Source organism: Chelmon rostratus, chromosome 22 (assembly GCF_017976325.1).
Source record: "Chelmon rostratus isolate fCheRos1 chromosome 22, fCheRos1.pri, whole genome shotgun sequence".
Classification (NCBI taxonomy): domain Eukaryota; kingdom Metazoa; phylum Chordata; class Actinopteri; order Chaetodontiformes; family Chaetodontidae; genus Chelmon; species Chelmon rostratus.
In genome coordinates this window covers 9,282,289-9,300,093 of record NC_055679.1, presented here as the reverse complement: position 1 = coordinate 9,300,093, position 17,805 = coordinate 9,282,289, and the positions used below count along the sequence as shown (strand labels likewise).

Sequence of the window (17,805 nt, the reverse complement as noted above, 5' to 3'; positions counted from 1 at the left end):
GGCCGCTGCAGCAGCAGGATCTGGTCCACACGGATCCTCCGCTCTCCTCACCAGCTTCCCCCCCAACAGCCGCTGTCAAAACCAGCAGCCGCGAAGATCGTCAACGCCTGCGACAGGACGACACACTCGTCGGTAAAAAAAAAAAACGCGATCTCCTGGTCCGGACCGCCCCTGCAAGAGCGGGGGTCGTAAGATCTCACACAGGGCTGTTATTGGTTTTGACTTTGTTGCAGGTGAACCGCATCACGCTTTATTTAGTGGAAATAATATGTCAATGCATATTTAGGCCTATAAGATACATTTTTAAACACTATTTTTTGTATTTAATAATAGTTTTGCTTCTTTTTATAGCTCAATCTAATTTTTCTTTAGCCTAGATCTAAATTATTGTCAGTGCACTATGCACTGTAGGGTTTCTACTGGTAAACAGACTGTTATTATAGTGAATCAGGCTATTCATTATAACCAAGTGGATTTATTGATTGTCTGAGACCGATTCAGTTTCCATATTTGCTCCTTTGGAAAAGACTCCGATCTCCAGGCAACAGCACAGTACTTCTGGTACACGGAGAATATATCAGAGTGAGACCTCTTTATTCTCACTCAGCCATCAGAGGGTCGCTGGCAATCCGGTGCAAAAAGAAAGAAAAAAAAAATCCCAACTGCAGCGACCCCGTTTTAATGAGCGGCAGCAGCGGGACCTGCAGACCGGGATGTGCGAAATGAACAATCAGCCTGCAAGATGCTGCTATCGAGCTTAAATGAATCTAATGACATCTCTCTGTATCCCGAAAATAAAGTCACCTGCAGCCTTGTATGTCGGTGCTGATCATGTATGATAGTATCTTATTTGTGCAGTATTTTTTATATTTATCATCAGAATAAGCGTTTTTTTCTGTTTGGCAGGATCACATTATGCTCTCCTTCTAATATTTAGAATTTGATGACCAGGTTTTCAAACGTTAGAATTTAGCAACTTCTGATGAACATTTCATTTAATGCAGAGGATCTATGTGATCTAGTGTAGCAAATCTCGTGATACTTTAATAATCTGCTTTTCTGGGGCAGAATGTAACTCAAAAACTGTATTTAAGTATAAATTTGAGGCACTTGCACTTGAGTGTTTCTTTTCATTCAAATTTATACTTCTCCTCCACCACATCTCAAATATTGTACTTTTTCCTGTCAACTTTAGTTACTTGTTACTTTACAGATTACAATTTTCACACCCTTCCTGTTTAGTGAAAACCATGTATCTCCAAATCTGGTGACTTTAAATTCTTCTGGAGAAACTGGAGAATTGTTGTTACGTGGATGTGTTCAGAAAAACCTCCTGAATCAACTACTTTAACCCCCTTGGATTAGCTGGAAAATGAATCATCACAGAGCCGGAACCGGGCTGTTTTTCTGAGCTCATGAATAGTTGCCTTGTTGGAGATACGTGGTTCTCACAGGCCACCCTACAAACACATGATGATCTTATAGAATATGATGCATTGCTGGAGATTAAAACTACTCAAGAGTGTATAAGTAATTAAAATTAGCTTAAACATCAACAGCAGTAAAATGCAACATGCACATGAATACAGCAGCAATTTTAACCAAACAACATCAGATATGACAGTAAAACACTGTTAGGAAGCATTCTACTGCACAGTGAGTACCTTTACCTTGATACTTTAAGTACATTTAGCCAATAATACATGCATTATTTCACTTACGTAAGGTTTTGAATACTTCTTCCAACACTATCTACTGCTGTCTCTACAATAAAGCCTTAAAAGGCCCCTAAAACCAGGTTCTGGATGTTTCCATGCCAAACACAGGTGTTTCCCTGCCATCAACACACGACAGGTGGCTCATGCAAACATGGACACGGCTGCTCTGGTGTCAAACGGCCCACTGCACATTACATTATCATTACTGGCCTGCCAATCCACATTATATGTGCTGTGTGTGTGTGTGTGTGTGTGTGTGTGTGTGTATGAACACTCCTCACCCCTATCACTCAGTTCCAGAGCGGGACAGCCCAAATATGTCTTCAACACATTAAGACATTGTCATCACAACCAGTGAATGGTGGAGTGGAAGCGGAACGAATGCAGCAGCTACATTTTCACCACGTGTTTTAGTAAAAGCCAGGACTGGGCTTTTGAGCTGTGGCTTATTCGCGTGTATCCCACCATACGGCACGTTCAGGCCATCAGCATCATGTAAAAAAAAAAAAAAAAAGAGAGAGAGAGATGTGTACATGCACAGATTCTTCACATGATAAATGCATGTAACACTCACCCAGGCCGAGGGGCATGAGTGTTCACAAGTGCGTCATGTAGCGTTGCTGCTAATAATGGTGACAAGTCCAGGGGGAAGGCCGGGATCAAAACAAAGAGGAGTTATAGGAACGGGGCGCCACTCACAGAGCGTGATTCAACACGAGATAAAAACGTGTTGGTGCGTCTGTGCTCTCCAGCTCACTGATGGAAACGTCACATGGCTTTCAATGGGTGTAACTTAGAAAACATAAGATCTTTTCATACATCTTCATGTCGAGCTGCGTTTACACTGTGCAGCGTTGTTTGATATTCATGCACGGCTGTTGGACAAATAGGATGTGTGTGCGCAGGTGTGTCCCCACACGAACCGACTGGCAGAAATCTGTGGAGAAGCACAGCGCTGTGTCAACCGCTCTGTCCGTTTCTTTTTGAGGCCTTTTTTTTTACTGCGTGACATTACAGACATACTGCTGTGGAGTGTGAAATACTTCCAGGTGCTTTTAACAGAATTTCAAGACAGCGGATAACTGCCTGCTGTCTCTCTCTCTGCTCCACAGCTGCATCATCCTGTATGAGCTCTGAAGTCTGTAAACTTTCTGCAATTTTTCATCAGATTTATGCTGGAATCACCTGCAAAACACAACACTCAACATGTTTCAGTATCATTTGGCACTTTAAGGATCTACTCTTAACCTCTTCTGGGGCACTGTGTACTTAAAAACCAGTTTATGCAGGCCAGGATATATTATTGCGGGACAATGCCTCCTTTGACAGCGACCAGATACCTGCTTCCACACGGTCATCGTTTACAAAACAGCCTTCCTAACTTGGTCAGGGGGGAACATCCCTGGCAAACAATGACGTGAAGCGGCTGAAAAAGCCTATTCTGAGACGACCCAGGTAAGAAAAAGCAGGAGAGGCGACTGTGGGGGAATTTTTCTCAAGCCCTTTCTGTGATTTTGTCCTCGTCGGGATCCACTCCTTCCTCGCTTCTATCCTTTGAGCACACTTCTTCCTCCTGTGGGTTGTACTTGTTGGTTTACGCGCATCATTGGAGATCCAGCAAACTCATAGATTACGATCACACGGGTAAATGTTTACATGCACTTGTACTTGCAGCTACATTGGGCGAGCCGTGACAAAAGAAGGTGAGACAACTTGCACAAACATCTCATGGCATGCTGCACTCCTGTTTGTATAAGATGATGGCACTTTCCTGGCAGTTAGGATAATAAAAATGTAAATAATAAAATGTGCCAACCGAAGGGGGTGGGTGGGGGGGGGTGGAGGATTGTGTAACACATTCCTGCCAGATCAGGGACAATTTTAGGCAAACGTGGGCACACATACATTGAGAGGATTGTAAACGAGAAGGGAACTATAACGGTTGCTAGGGAACACCATAAGACCAGACAATCCAATTCTGCTTGAGGAGGAGGAGGAGGAGGAGGAGGAGGAGAGACGGGCTGCTCCTGCCACAGCAACTAATAGCACAGTGGTATGAACTATATTTCCCACTCCTTCGTGTAAACACAGCCTGGCAGACTTCACTTCATCCTGGCACTCTGGCCTTTCAGAGAGTGTTGATCTCATGTTCACCTCGTTTGTCTGTCTTAACTGTGCTTGTCAAAGACAGTCCACACAGAGCTGGATGGGAGGCTTCAATAATGTTTTGTGCCGTGTCTGACAGTGGAATTTCACAGCAACTATTACACGGCTGTATTAGAAGTTTTCAGAGCGGCAGAGGTGCGTGGCGAAGTTTAAAACCGAGCCCCGCAAAAGCTAAATCAAGCTCAAAGTAATTTGACTGCCTTTTGTTGGTAAATGCTGTTTGTTTGGAAATGACTGCATTCTGGTTTTATTTATCTTTTACACAGCGTCCCAACTAATGTGGAACTTTCATCTGTACATGACCAGCTTTCGAAAAAATCCACCTTAAATAAGCATTGAAAATGGTGGAAGAAATCCCAGAAACCAAAATTTGAAAAACAAAAAAGACAGATTAGACCTTGGCATGAGGTAAATATGTAATATTGACCATTTAAAGGATCGTGTATCCAACAAGTTCAGCTTATTTTTAATTATGTGGTGACTGTAATGAAGGCTTTTGAACATTTGTACCTTTGTAAAGCAGTGTACATTGACTTTATAGGGAAATTCTTTGCCTTCCTTTCAGTGCATCAGTTCACACCTGCTTTGTGCTAAGAGTGCTGGTGTGAAGAAGTGCCTCCTTGTTTATTTTTTTTAAGGTTTTTCAGCCCCAAAGTAAAGGTACACTTTGACTTTGATGCATGGCTACGTTTTGGAAACATATTTTCTGCCACATCGCAAGGCTTCAACGCACAGATGCTCCTGCAGGATCTGTCACCCAGTGCTGACCCGCTGAAAACACCCTTCTAGAGTAAGGCCAAGAGAAGGCAACACAGCCATATATCAGACCTTGACGTCTGGGTGAAGCTTGTCGTGGTGAAGCTCAAGATGGCATTGCGGGGGGAAAAAAAAGGGAGCCATCAATCTATCAGTCAGCCGGTTACTTTGACAGTTTGAAACCAGGAGTGAGGCACCAGTCAAGTGAAATACTTGACACACTATTCTATATCTTTCTGACATCTGTCATTGTTGTGGATGCGTGTAGGTATGCCTCCTCGTGGCGTATTATTCTCGTTGATTGGGGTAACGACAGTTTGACTGGGAGGGATAATGCTGTGGAATTTCAGTGGCTCTTCAATGGGATCAAAACAATCAATGTGTGTGCAGTTGTGCAAAAAAGAAACAATTCATCATAGGAAGACACGCAGCATTCCTTTGTGACAACTCTATTGTGGGGCTCTTTGTGATGTGTGTGTGTGTGTGTGTGTGTGTGTGTGTGTGTGGCAGCAGAATGTAAAAGCAGATAAACATGATACAAATCAAACATATGGCGTATATTCCCAAAACACTCACTTCATGAGCAGAACTTACAGAAAAAAAAAACATACAGAGGTCAAAAGAGAACAGAATTTAAATCAAGGTTTTGAAGACCAAATTTTATTTTTTCATGACATTTTTTTTTTGTATTTTCACATTCCACCAAGCAATAAAGGAGTGAGGAATCAGGGCAAATTTAAAAAGTGTGTCAAATTCACAAGGTGCGCATGAACAACAGCCAGGACTGAGGAATTCAGGCTTGAGTAAAGTTAAAGGCAAAAGCTCCAGACTGGGGTAACAGGCCACGACGGAGAACATGCTTGGCACCACGAGGAGAACGGCAATCTGATACTTTCTCATTAGGATTAAAGCAGATGTCAGTGTGGCTCTATGTGCCAATACAGGACAGTGAAATGAAGAATCAGCTGTATTGTTTTTGTCATATTCTTAGATTCTAGCGAGAGTATTCATAGTTACTTCAAATACTATTTACATTTTCATGGTTAAGAATGACATTTTACAAAGTGCATGAGGTCTTACCTCTGTACAGTCTAAGAAATCGGCAGTCGCGTTTCATTGTGCAATCATGTTTTAATTGCTTCTTAATGTTTTCAAGTTACCGAAATGCAAATGAACATCACTCTTATTTCTTTACAAAATAACTACAGTAATCATATTACCATGAATTCTGCATGATGTGGTCCTGTGTCAGAGCCACATCACCGTCAACTTTGTGCATTCAGTTGACCAACACTTTATCCATCTCATCATTCATATATTTATGAACTTGTGTAAACATACGTTTCCTTACTCTGAACAAGTCAATGATTTCATCATAGTGTCAAAACCTGCTGAGTTCTATTCAAACCATGTCTGTATGTCTGCATTACAGACACATTCTGTCCCATAAAGAACAAATTACATCACATTTGTAATTCCACACTATTATTTACTGTGTTGTCTTTTTGAATAAATAACCATAGTTATACATTTCTCAAACAGTCCTTTTAGTGTTAATGATCATAATCAAACAGTGTGAACCAGTTATTTGTTTCTTCCCTCTAAATTGCGCCCAGATGCTTAAAAATGTGTCCAGTTTGTTTCCTTTTCAACAGTTCATCTATCAGGTCCTGGGTGGTTTTACACTTCATGTCTTCTTACCTTAAAAACTCTCTCTCATGGCCACTGACTACAGCTTGGAGACGAAGGGGAGGCCCTCGTACATGTCGCCCTTGAGCTTGGCCCACTCGGCCAGTCTCTGGATGGCGCTCTTCTCCTGGCCCAGCACGCTCGCCGCCTTCCTCAGCTTGGCCTCGTTGCGCTCCAGGTAGCGCTCCCCCTCGCTCTTGAGGAAGTTCAGCTTCTCCACGCGGCTCTCGTTCAGCGGGATGTCCTCGCTCATGTAGGGGTTGAAGCGGAAGTAGGTGTCGGGGGGCAGGAGAGCGTCCAGCATGGTGTGCACCTCTAAAATAAGGATGGAGGGTGGGGGGGGTGGCTTTTAGCAATCAAAGTCAGACACTAGCTAGAGACAATTCTGCATTTGCTCTTTTGGCTGCAACCTCGTGCTTCTCGTATGTGGTTTAGAAATAACCGTGTGGGACATCAAACACATAACAAACAACATTTTCTGTGGTCCTACCCTCTGTATCTGTGGCACTGCTGATGACGTTGGTGAGCTTGGCCTTGAGGCTCGTGTAGGTCGCGCTGTTCTTGCCCGCCGTCTCATACCGTCCGGTGCCCAGAGACAACACACACTGCAGCGGTGTGTTTGGCCACAGACACTTACACTCATGGATGGCCAACGCTGTGGGGTTGTTGATTAGGAGTCCTCCATCCTAAAGGAGGAGACAGATGGGAGAAGAAAAGACAAAGGGAATGAGACGCAACAATAAAATGAAAGATAATTTAAAAATAATTACCCCAAAGTGAGCCAGCTGTACGTCAACAAGTCAGTGTGTGAAACTGTGACTGCTTAATGTCAACACTGCATCTACACAACCAGAATGGTCGGCATGTTTGTGTGTCAGAAGCATGTTTGTGTCTTTTTTCCACTTCAACTGAAGCAGGACAGAAAACAAGCCTTTTAAACGACTGGCCACAAAACTGTAGTCACCTTCAGCATTACACCAGTCAAATACGCTTCCTAACCAGGACTAATGCACAAATTGGAACGCTGTATGGATAGAAAGTGCCTCTAGTTTTAATATATTTGTTGTGACAGCCTGTAGGGGACAAATGAGGTGAAGTGAACAAGCTGTCCCAGAGCTACCCAGCTTTAGGCCGGAGGAAAAGAGGCTCCCTGGCCAGAGATGTGCTGCGCTGGCAAACAGGCCTCTTTATTCAGAAGCAAACAAGAAGGAAAAGCTGTCTTTGTAGCACCAATCAGCTAATATAAGTCTTACTTTTTGGTCTGGAATTTTGCTACAGAAAGAGTCTGTATTACTCTGAATTTAGCTCGACTGATACAGCATGTTGTATTTCAGTATTCTAAGCCTGGCCGACTTAATTTTACTTACACAATTGATGTGCTTGCTTTTGCATTACGCCTGTCTCCTTTTCACTACATAATGTTACTGGATTCATGAAAGAGTTGCTGATCTGAATGACTGCCAACAATGACAGAAAGAGGACAATCGAGCTGAATGGATGCCTGGATCAATTTAGCGCAAAAACACTCTTTCTCAGCCTCTCCCCAAGTCCAGCTTTGGACCCTATCCAGCCACTGAAGTGATGCTGGCTTGGATTGATAGAGATGGAGAGTGTGGCCCACAGGAGGTCTGATCCTCCTCGGCAGAGTGGGGGTAAAGGTCATTTCCATGCCTCTAAAAGGAGGTGGGCGGGAGAAAAGAACCCAAAAAGTCTAAATCCTCTCTTTCTATAGGGATAAAGCAAACAGTGCGTGGCATCAGAGAATGACAATAAACAACAACCAACGCAGAAAAACATACATGTTTTTCTCACCATTTTCATCGCATTATTTAGAGTTATTTAAATCCAAAGTAGGTTGCAAATGACCATAAATCATTATGGGACAATACTGCCTAAAACATATCACGTTTAGCCTCATTATAAAGCTGTTTACCCTCAGGTGTAAGCTATTGAAAGAGTGCAACACAGTTCACACTCTGCAGAGAGCAGGTTAATTACACAGCTGCTCCTCAACTCTGACCCTCAACCTCTCACCCTGAGGTCTCACCCGACTGAATAACATCCCGCCTGCATCCAATCACAACAAAATGCTGCTGAGATGCAGCATCTCCAAGCAGGCAAATGGCTCGGTATTGCACTAATAAGGAACAGCTCAGGAAGAAGTCTCTATATTTTACCCCTATGTTGAGTCTGAGAACGCATCTTACTCCACTGTGTTTATGTGTGTGTGTGTGTGTATGGGTGTATTTCTGGTGCCCTTCAACGGCTGAATTTTCCTGAGAAATACCGCTGCTAGTGCTGAAAACTAGAGTAGGAGTGAGACCGGCGGGTGGCAACGGCAGCTCAAACTGTCGATGAAACACTATGCATCTCCAAGAGGAATGTGGAGAACAACACACACAGACACACAATTCATTCACTCTCCATCGTTCCATCCCCGCTGTCATCCCAGAGCCCATGGGAAGCAAACGAACACCTGGAAATAAGCGAAAATTCTGTCTTGTTAAAACAGTCGCAGACATACTAGCAAATACCACACAAGTTTTTCGGGGGCTAGAGATTACAGTTACATTTGTTTGATTTGCTTAATTAGTAGCTTGAAAGCGCGTGGGCTCAGGCAAAGAAGTAGCAGGCCATTTGTTTTAATTCTCAAGCAGGAGAATCAAAGCTCGGGTCAGTAAATGTGCGGGGTGGGATTGGAGATAAGTAACTGTTATTGACTTAAACACTGTTAAGTGCTGTCTAAAAGGACTCTTGCATTAGGAAATGGCAGGGGAAGAGAAATACTTGTTAAAAGCAGGGACAAGGCTAATTTTGCCTAAGTAGGTTATCGAAATTAAGCTAAGCCTTGAGCATAATTGCTGCCCATGAAGACCATCTAAAGATATCTGGCCTAATAATCAAACTTCATAAAATAACACATTAAAGGCGCTCTGTGAAATGGGCCCTAGTGGTATAAAACACAGTCAAGAGTAAAATACAGTAATGCTACATACACTGCAGTCAATTATCAGATGCCTTTACAGCCTGATTTATATTCAATGACCTCTTAATCTGCTATTCTTGAACCTGTTTTTTTTTTCATTTTGAACCACCTGAAACATGCTTTTAGACAGTGACAGCCTGACACACAGGAGCCCTTGTTAATATTCTCTGAAGCTTTCCATTTCTCTGCAGGAAGGTAGGCGAAGTCATACGGGGACGAGGCCTTTGATGTTCAGGGGGCACAGACCGGTCCAAGGACTCCCTCTCTCTACCTCCATCTCATTCTCTTCACTTTCTCTCCCTCTCAGACTCTTGACAGCCAGAAGGGAAGATGAACCAATTACAAGATTGCCTTCAAGGTTATGGGTCTGAAAAAGTGAAGCAAATCTAGACACATACCCTTGATGTACACACACACACACGCGCGCGCGCACAAGTAGAGAGTGCAGTGAAATGCGCAGTGCTTCTGTCCTTGGCGCGAGGAAATGCAGCACAGTGAAGGTGTATTAATTAGTGCAATTTCAAGCAAATGAACCTCTCACGTTACACTGGGGCTCTCAAAAAGATGCAACTTCTTATTTGCACCACTGTTGATTGATGCTGATGCAAATTTGAAGAAAAAACCAGCAGCCATGTGGTACAAGCCACACGGCTCGTCATCTATTCTTCAACCTCTGCAATGATTAACCTCCTTTTTCAAACTTAGCAAATACACTCCCCGTTTCTGTCAGTTCCATATCGTACCTGATGGAGGTCTTTTCCCAGGACAAATTCCTGGAAGTAGCCCGGGGCGGCAGACGAGGCCCTGATAGCCTGCCACATTTTGTGTTTGCAGTCTCCAAGGTAGTGGGATCTCACTCCTGGCATGAGCCTGTAGTTCCTAAAAACGTAAGCCTTCAGGGGTAAACCCCTGTTCACAATGGCGCTCACTGCTGACACCTGGTGGACATACAAAAAGCATATTTAGAGAGGAGCGAGTTGCAGTATGTGTGGCTTTGCTGATCCTCAATTAAATGAACCTATGCACAAATATTTAAAAAGTGTTTTTCCAAACAGTGTGGAGGTGAAAAGACATGTGACTTACTTTGGGGCAGTGTGGGTCTCTGGCACTCTCAATCATATGGCCCTCGCCCATCCGCTCCCTTTTAAAATGACAAAAATAGATGAGACATGCAGACAGATTACATCACTTCAGTGCCTTTAAAATCAAGAATACAAGCATGGGAGACAAAAGGCAGGGATGGAGAGCCCTGCAGACTAACTTCAGGATGTTTTCCCATATTTCGCTGTCATAGAAAGCATGGCTCCAGCCCATTTTGACGGTTCCAACAATGACGTTCTGTTTGAAGACATCCGCTCCCAGCTTCCTGTACATGTCCTCGCACTCCTCTAAGGGGATCTGGAAAATTCCCAGCATGAAGGCCAAAATGGCGCCTAAAGTAGAGGAGAACAAATGTGATGTTCTGGCGAGCGAGGGGCAGTATCGGGAGTTTATGTATATGAATTCAAAATTACAGACACGAAACGGTGATGAAAACATACCTGTGCTGACTCCACAGATGTAGTCGAACAGCTGGTGGATTCGTTTGCCGGTCAGGTTCTGCAGTTTATGGAGAGTCTGCAGAGCCAGCAGTCCCCTGTAACAAAGTGACAACTTTGACACACCTTGACTGACAGAAATGCATTAATGTTTTGACCCACAGCTCTTAACATAAAGATTTTTTACAGTTAGCCTGCAATGATAACTGTTACTTTGTATTTCTCTGCAATAGAAGTCTTCACAGGTAGATCCAAACCTTAGTTCGGGATCCACTTTTTACATGGTTAATCAGTTCTGGGTTCGGCACTGTTCTATTTCCACAGGTCTTTACCTCGTTCCTCCTCCGTCTATGGCCAGGACCCGAATTCCTCTGCCTTTGACGGGTTCAGTGTAGCCAACGAGGGCCAGCCCTTCTCTCACTGCAGCCTGAAGAGGAAGGTCTCTGGCCTGGCGCAAACGCAGTAGGCAGGGCAGCACGCGCTCCTGAAAGGTCACAATTACACACAATTAAGCACAGTGACAGCTAAAAGGTCCGAACTTACAAAAACATTTGAGGACCGTGCAACACATCTGACATTAAACTCAGCTGTGGCATGTGTTTCACAAAAAAAAAAAAAAAAAAAAAAAAATTCTGACAGTGATGCATACTAACCTTGACAGCTACACCTCGCGTCTCAGGGAACTCCAGGAGGTGATAGCTGAGCTCTTCCACTCGACTGGTGAGGAGCTTGACATCAGTGACCCTCTGCAGGCCTTTCACCAGGGCTCTGGTCTTGTTGTCTACACTCACTCTGGCTATTATCTGCATGTCAAATACACACCATGAACAAAACTTTGAGAAGAGCGTTGTGCAAGTTCACACTTTACAAGAGCCAGCTCGAAGTTCAGTTTACACAGAAAAAAAATTAAGTAGTTCACATTCAGATTTTCAATTTTCAAAATCTGTACATAACCAACAGTTAAAAAGCTCAAATTATCTACCAACATTTTGACTACATTTATATTTCAGTTTAAATTTCAGCCATACTGAGCACCTTACCTTCTCTCTCTGAGTCAACAGCTGTTGCTTCACTCTCTCCTCTTCACTCTCTGTTTTCTCTACTGCCTTGTCCACAGGGGACTCTTCCAGGGTGACTGCTGGAGACTTGTCTTTTTCAGCTGCAACGCTTTTGGAATCGCCTCTGAATTTGGGGACCAGGGGTGCGATGTAGCTGCCGACAAACGCCTGAACGCTGGGCCGAGGGTAGGAAAGATAGTGGGTGAAGCCCTTTTTAGGGGAGGTAGCAGGCGCAGGGATGGACCGAGCTGCGCTTTCAGTTGCAGGGATGTCTGAAGAGGGTGTCCCTACTGGAGGATTGAGTTTTTCTGATGGAGCTGGAGGAGAGGTAGTGGGTGCATCAATACTTTTAGCCTCTGCCACTGGGGACAAAATAGGAATGTGGTTCTCAGCTGTCTGAGGAACAGCACTCAGAATGGGCTCAGAAACAGGATCACCTCCTCCTCTGTGTTGCTGCGGTGGCCTGTCGTTTCCATCTTCCACTTGTGTAGTGGTGCCAAAGTAACTGTTGATGTGTTGAGCCAGAGTTTTATACGTCTCATCCATGTTGGCGGACAGAGCTGCTGGGTGAAACAGCTGCATCGTTTGTTTCGCCACAGTCGAGGAAGAGCTCGGCGCAGACACATTAGCTGAGGAGGCCAAACTGGATGCGGACTTCTTTGTGGCAACGAAGGGCTTTTCTGCAACTTGCTGGCATTGCTTGTCTAACTCCTCCTCCGCTGTGTTCCTGTCACCATCTTCCTCTTCTTCTTTCATGGTGGTTTCTGGTGGCGAGGCAGTAGCTGAGCTGGTAGAGGCTAAGGTCTCGGCTTTGGCCAGGGCTTTTTCCGCATGGGTGCTGTCGACTGTGGCACTGCCAGGCTTGAAGCGGGAGAACTTGGAGATGAGATCCGTGCTGCCTACTGCCTTGGTGACGCTGTCGAGTGTGGTCCTGAGTCGCGACATGCGTTTGCTGGCTCACTCGGAACAGCGGTGGAGAACTTTAAGTTAATCGGGCAAAAGGATGACGATTGATGTCTGCGGAAACTGCAGCATTCTGGCAGACTACCGGCCATCAGCTAAAGTGGTTTTAGTCGAAATTGCATTTTGGAAATTCGATGCCTGTTCCAATGTTCCCTGAAAAAAATGAGACACAATTTATCTCAAGAGACAGCACAAACTATTCGAAAAAAACACCTTATTACAGGGGGAAACATTTTGCAGTGCAGAGGAAAAGTCGGCCAACAGAGGGCTCCATTGACACCCGACCCATCCTGGTAGCCATGGAAACTTGTACAGCAACAAAAACAGATGTGGACAACAGCTTTCACAAAAACAACAAGATAAATCCTCCTGTTCCAGACGCTGTGTGTGCTGTTCATTGTTACAAAGGAGAGATGGAAGAGGAGCGACATTCGTTAAATCTGAATTTCACAACAGAGTCGGCTCATCTAGTGGAAGCTCTGCTGGAGAGACACCGCCACCCCGTCACGATGGAGCAGGTGGACAACCCTCCGGACAGTGAGAGGAGGAATATTCACTGGGTTGCGATTAAAGACTTTACAGTCGAAGTGGGGAAAACGCAGATTGGGGAGTATATTAACACCTGGGAGATGCAGCCCGGCTGGCTTTACGGCCTGGACTTTCTCTACTCATCTGAGCAGGAGCATCACACCTTCTACCACTACCGGGCCCGCTTCAGTACCCCGAGCCCGCGGAGGCCGATTCAGGGGACAGCTAGCGTCTACTTCGTCATGGACATATCTAAAGTCAAGCCCCAAACTCTGCCCGTGGAGGTGCTTTTCGTCGTGGAGTCCAGCAGGCTGGTGCACACACCCGGGAGGACCAGATTCAGAGAGAAGTGGCTGGCGGACATTATTGAAAGCAAGACATTGCTCCGAAGAGCGGTGGACCTTTGAGCCAACTGATATGACACACCGCCGAACCAGCCAGAGGGATGGCATTTCTGGGTGTAAACTAACTGTAATTAAAGTTAAACTTTCTGAATCATCAAATCCCATAGAGACAAACAAAGAAATAAATCCTCTGTCAGTTGACGCTAACAAGCGTTAGCTACATGTCGGTGTCTACACTAGTGTTGAATGGGACTCGTACGTTTAGCTGGACCTCAGCGTGACTGTAATGTTAACCGTTAGCTAGCTAAGCTAGGGTTACCGTTACGGCTAATTAAAACGGATCCAAAACAACGCAGCTGTTTGTGTTATACAACATGCTTAACCTGTTTCGCTACATGAACAGACACTTCATGACCGCGGTGTTTGAACGCTAGCTTCGTCACGCCGACACAGCTAGACAGCTGACCGATGCAACGTGCAAGCCGAAAACGCTATATTAGCCAAACGTTAGCTAATGGGTACATAGATAGGATAGTGTTGGGTTGTCGAATTTTACGCAGTCATAAAATAAGCAAATTGCCATCTTCTTACCATATGAAACAAAGACTCCGATAGTTTGTCAAGATATTTCATTCACTGGGCTGCTGGTACAATATATAAATGGGTGCTGGTTAGAAAAAATAAACAGGAAGAGGAGAGGAAGTGACGCAGTACCCTGGATTTTTGTTGCAATGTTTTAGTTGAGCCACTAGATGGCGACAAAGATCTTCGTAATAAAAAGAACAAACCTTTTAATTGCAAAAAGTACAAGTTGATTGCAGATATCGAGAACCCACAGCACCGTATGTGCAGTGTAACGAATTCCTAACATTTGAATGCATGGATAATAAGGTTTAATAATCTTGCTGTAGTGTCACTGTGGTCTGAGTTGACTCTTTCAGCACAATTGCAAATAGCAGTTCTACAGTTCAGCACCATGGAGAGCAGCTTTGAATGCAGCTCCACCACGGTTGTGCTTTGCTTGAAGTAATCAATGATGCCCAACCGCAGAGAAGCCAGTTGTTTGTGAATGTGGATAGTGGTTTGTGACATACAGAGCAGTTTGTTTCCTGTGGCTGTGATACTCCTCCGTACCTCTCCACAGAAATATTTTATATTTTATCTTATGTTGCACAAAGGGACCACTTGGATTCCACTGTGTTGCCCTGGTAAACATTAAAAGACGTGTGTGTGCCCTTTCAAAAGGACCTCATTCACTGGGTGAGGACTGAAACACCTCGTAATACACTTGAATGTCACTTCTTTTGAGAGGCACAGTGGTGGCTTGACATGCCCATACATCTCTGGAAAGGTTTCAGCATGTATGTAACAGCATCACGGTTGGGTAGTGACAATTGCTAATGAGTAGGAAGGAGAACAGTTATACTCAGGTCAGAAAAAAAAACGTGCCACTGAGGCCAACGTTGCAACAAGTTACTGGTGCCATTGTAGCATATTATTACAGAATAATGGAAAACACAAATAGAAAGTCAGAATAATTTTCAGTCTATTATTGTTTTGGATCAGCCCATAACGACAGTAACTTGCAGCTTTTTCAGGTACAATAAACAAAAGGATGCGATGGAGGCTGGATGGATGTCGACACTAAGACACTGTCATCTTTGTGCTTCATGCCCACGCAACCTTTCACTATGTAATACCCAGTCGTGACCTAGAGAGCATCTATTGTCTCTCATTTGGCGTGGGTGAAGTGGTGGAAAAATGACATTTTCTGATATTTTTTTGTGTCCGTACGTGTACTCTACATCTACTGGCAACTGCTCCCTTCACATTATGTGGCAGGTCTCTCCATCATGACCTCTGTGACTGCGAGGCAGCTTTTAAAAGTCTTGCGGCAGAAAGTTTGAAAGACCAAGGCACTGAAAGGTAAACTTTGAGCATATCCATGGTTTGCAGAAACGTACAACGCTTACATTTATCCTCCTGGTTGGGCTGCATAACTATCAAGCCTGTCCCTAATCATATCAGTGAAGCGAGCTGCTGTGCAATGCTTTTTTTTTGTTTGTTTTCACAGATAAGATAAAAAAATAAAATAAAAAATTCCCATTTTGGTGTTTATTTTAATTCAGATTTCTGTTCTAGAAATGTTTGCAAACTGATGCATATTTAATAGACACTGCCTCATTTGCATATTCAAGCATTCAATTTCAGAAAACTAACAGACAAAACAGCGGTCTGAATGTCAGCAAAGAGCTGGGGAGGTTTCACGGTGATGTGTATTTTTACCCTACTCACCTGTTGTGTCTTATTTTTGCGTGTATGGAATTTTACAATAATATCATTAAAGTCTGTTTTCTCAAAATGACTTTTTTTTTCTTTCTCATACTCATAGCCAGAAATGTCCACTTGGTTTTATTCCTGTCTGTGTTCTTAAGGTTTTTACAGAGGGTTTCACAGCCTGATTTATACATTTTAATCCTTAACACAAGGCAAAACATATTTTTTAGTAAAAACATTTGACTTTAGTACGTCAACAAAATGTTCTGGAAATGTATGCAAGTTAGTGCATATTAGTGCACATTTATACATAAAAAATCAGAAAACTCGTAATCCAAAAAAATACTCGTCTTCGTGGAAGTGATGAACTGGGGAAGTTTCATGACATGCTGAAAAGCTGTTAAGTGTGAAGAACACAGATATTGTAGCGCTTGTTTCAAAGCCGACAGAAAACACCTCGATGAAATAGAGGTTAATAATGATGATTAATGCAAGTTAAGGGATGATATACAACGGGATTTAAAATAAAGTCATGTGAGTTTTGTTATATATATTTGTTTGTGCATCTCACGAGCCTGACATTGACCTTCAGTTGCCTCTGAGTACACTTTCCCTCCTCACAGTCACTCGCAACACACGCGCAAAGGAGGAACTGATGATGTCTCTGCGCCAACACCGCAATCTTCCAACTCCAGATCATGCACACACGTTGATGAAGACCCTGAAGGAAACCTGTGGAATTCGCGCGCAAATGGATTCCAGCAGCTCTGACAGGGCACCACATGAGGATGGAGGAGCGCATGGACATTTTGCGCTCGTCAGAGCCGGGATTCTGGGCTTGGTTTTTGCGCTCGCAACATGTGCTAATCTCGTATTACTGGGCACACTTTGGAAGAAGCGCAAAAGAAACACAAGGACGCAGCTGTTCCTCCTGCACCTGTGCTTGGCGGATCTGGTGGTCGCGTTTTTCCAGGTCCTGCCGCAGTTCCTCATTGAGATTACGCACAGGTTCCGAGGGACAGACTTCCTGTGCCGGTCTGTAAAGTACCTGCAGGTGGTTGGGATGTTTGCCTCCACTTACATGATCGTGGCCATGACCGTAGACCGGTACCACGCGGTTTGTAAGCCGATGGTTTCCTTTTTGAAGGGTTCCTTTAGGAGGTATCTCTCCATTGGCGCAGCGTGGCTCATCTCCCTCGCCTTCAGCTCCCCTCAGCTCTTCATCTTCTCGCTCCAGAAGGTGGAGGAGAACCACTACGACTGCTGGGCGACGTTTATCGAACCGTGGGGGAGCCGGATCTACATCAGCTGGATCACTCTGTCAGTGTATGCCCTGCCTGCCGTCATTCTGCTCTATTGCCAAATAAGAATATGCACAGCAATCTACTTCAACATGAAGAGGAAGGCGCTGCAGGCAGGGCGCGCGGGCACAAGGGGGGTGTCCAACGCGTTGCTGAAGACTGTGAAGATGACATTTGTTATTATAATGACTTACACAATGTGTTGGAGCCCATTCTTTGTTGTCCAGTTATGGTCTGCATGGAGCCCGAGCAGCGCGCCTACTCAAGGTTTGTCTGATTGGCCAAAGATGCCTGTAGCATTACATTAATGTCCCTGTGGTGGAGACCCACAAATTATACATTAATAATCAATAAGCCAATTAATTTCAGTTGGTTTCCACATTTCCCTCTCTCTCTCACAGGTCCAGTGTTCGCCATCATCATGCTGCTGGCCAGCCTCAACAGCTGCACCAACCCTTGGATATATCTCTACTACAGCTAG

General features: G+C 44.3%; 3 protein-coding genes across 4 annotated transcripts; 2 read left to right on the top strand and 1 right to left on the bottom strand.

Moving 5' to 3' along the window:
* Nucleotides 1–5,278: 5,278 nt before the first annotated feature.
* pnpla8 (patatin-like phospholipase domain containing 8) lies at nt 5,279–14,415 on the bottom strand. 2 transcript variants are annotated; one of them, XM_041963619.1, is made up of 10 exons: nt 14,338–14,415; nt 11,894–13,027; nt 11,507–11,656; nt 11,186–11,337; nt 10,857–10,951; nt 10,577–10,748; nt 10,399–10,456; nt 10,059–10,253; nt 6,820–7,015; nt 5,279–6,644 (listed from the first exon to the last, which is right to left on the bottom strand). In XM_041963619.1, the coding sequence occupies exons 2-10, from the start codon at nt 12,854–12,856 to the stop codon at nt 6,370–6,372; spliced, it is 2,256 nt and encodes a 751-aa protein (XP_041819553.1). In that variant the 5' UTR covers nt 12,857–13,027; nt 14,338–14,415; the 3' UTR covers nt 5,279–6,369. The 2 variants fall into 2 exon arrangements, with proteins under 2 accessions (XP_041819553.1, XP_041819554.1); XM_041963620.1 differs by lacking the exons at nt 5,279–6,644; nt 6,820–7,015 and adding an exon at nt 7,713–8,805.
* On the top strand, nt 13,288–13,809 carry akap14 (A-kinase anchoring protein 14). Its single transcript, XM_041964440.1, has one exon. It carries the CDS (start codon nt 13,288–13,290, stop codon nt 13,807–13,809), a length of 522 nt encoding a protein of 173 aa, XP_041820374.1.
* A 2,359-nt stretch (nt 14,416–16,774) lies between the features above and the next one.
* On the top strand, nt 16,775–17,805 carry avpr2l (arginine vasopressin receptor 2, like). The gene is made up of 2 exons (XM_041964438.1): nt 16,775–17,591; nt 17,726–17,805. The coding sequence occupies exons 1-2, from the start codon at nt 16,775–16,777 to the stop codon at nt 17,803–17,805; spliced, it is 897 nt and encodes a 298-aa protein (XP_041820372.1).

Bases quoted from the DNA above. Each gene is read 5' to 3' on its own strand.
- akap14 (XM_041964440.1), top strand. From the start codon at position 13,288: ATGGAAGAGGAGCGACATTCGTTAAATCTGAATTTCACAACAGAGTCG.
- avpr2l (XM_041964438.1), top strand. From the start codon at position 16,775: ATGGATTCCAGCAGCTCTGACAGGGCACCACATGAGGATGGAGGAGCG. The intron at 17,592-17,725 runs GTTTGTCTGATT...TCTCTCTCACAG, and splicing joins GAGCAGCGCGCCTACTCAAG to GTCCAGTGTTCGCCATCATC.
- pnpla8 (XM_041963619.1), bottom strand. From the start codon at position 12,856: ATGTCGCGACTCAGGACCACACTCGACAGCGTCACCAAGGCAGTAGGC. The intron at 11,657-11,893 runs GTAAGGTGCTCA...TTTGACATGCAG, and splicing joins TGTTGACTCAGAGAGAGAAG to ATAATAGCCAGAGTGAGTGT. The intron at 6,645-6,819 runs GTAGGACCACAG...TCCTTATTTTAG, and splicing joins CAGTGCCACAGATACAGAGG to AGGTGCACACCATGCTGGAC.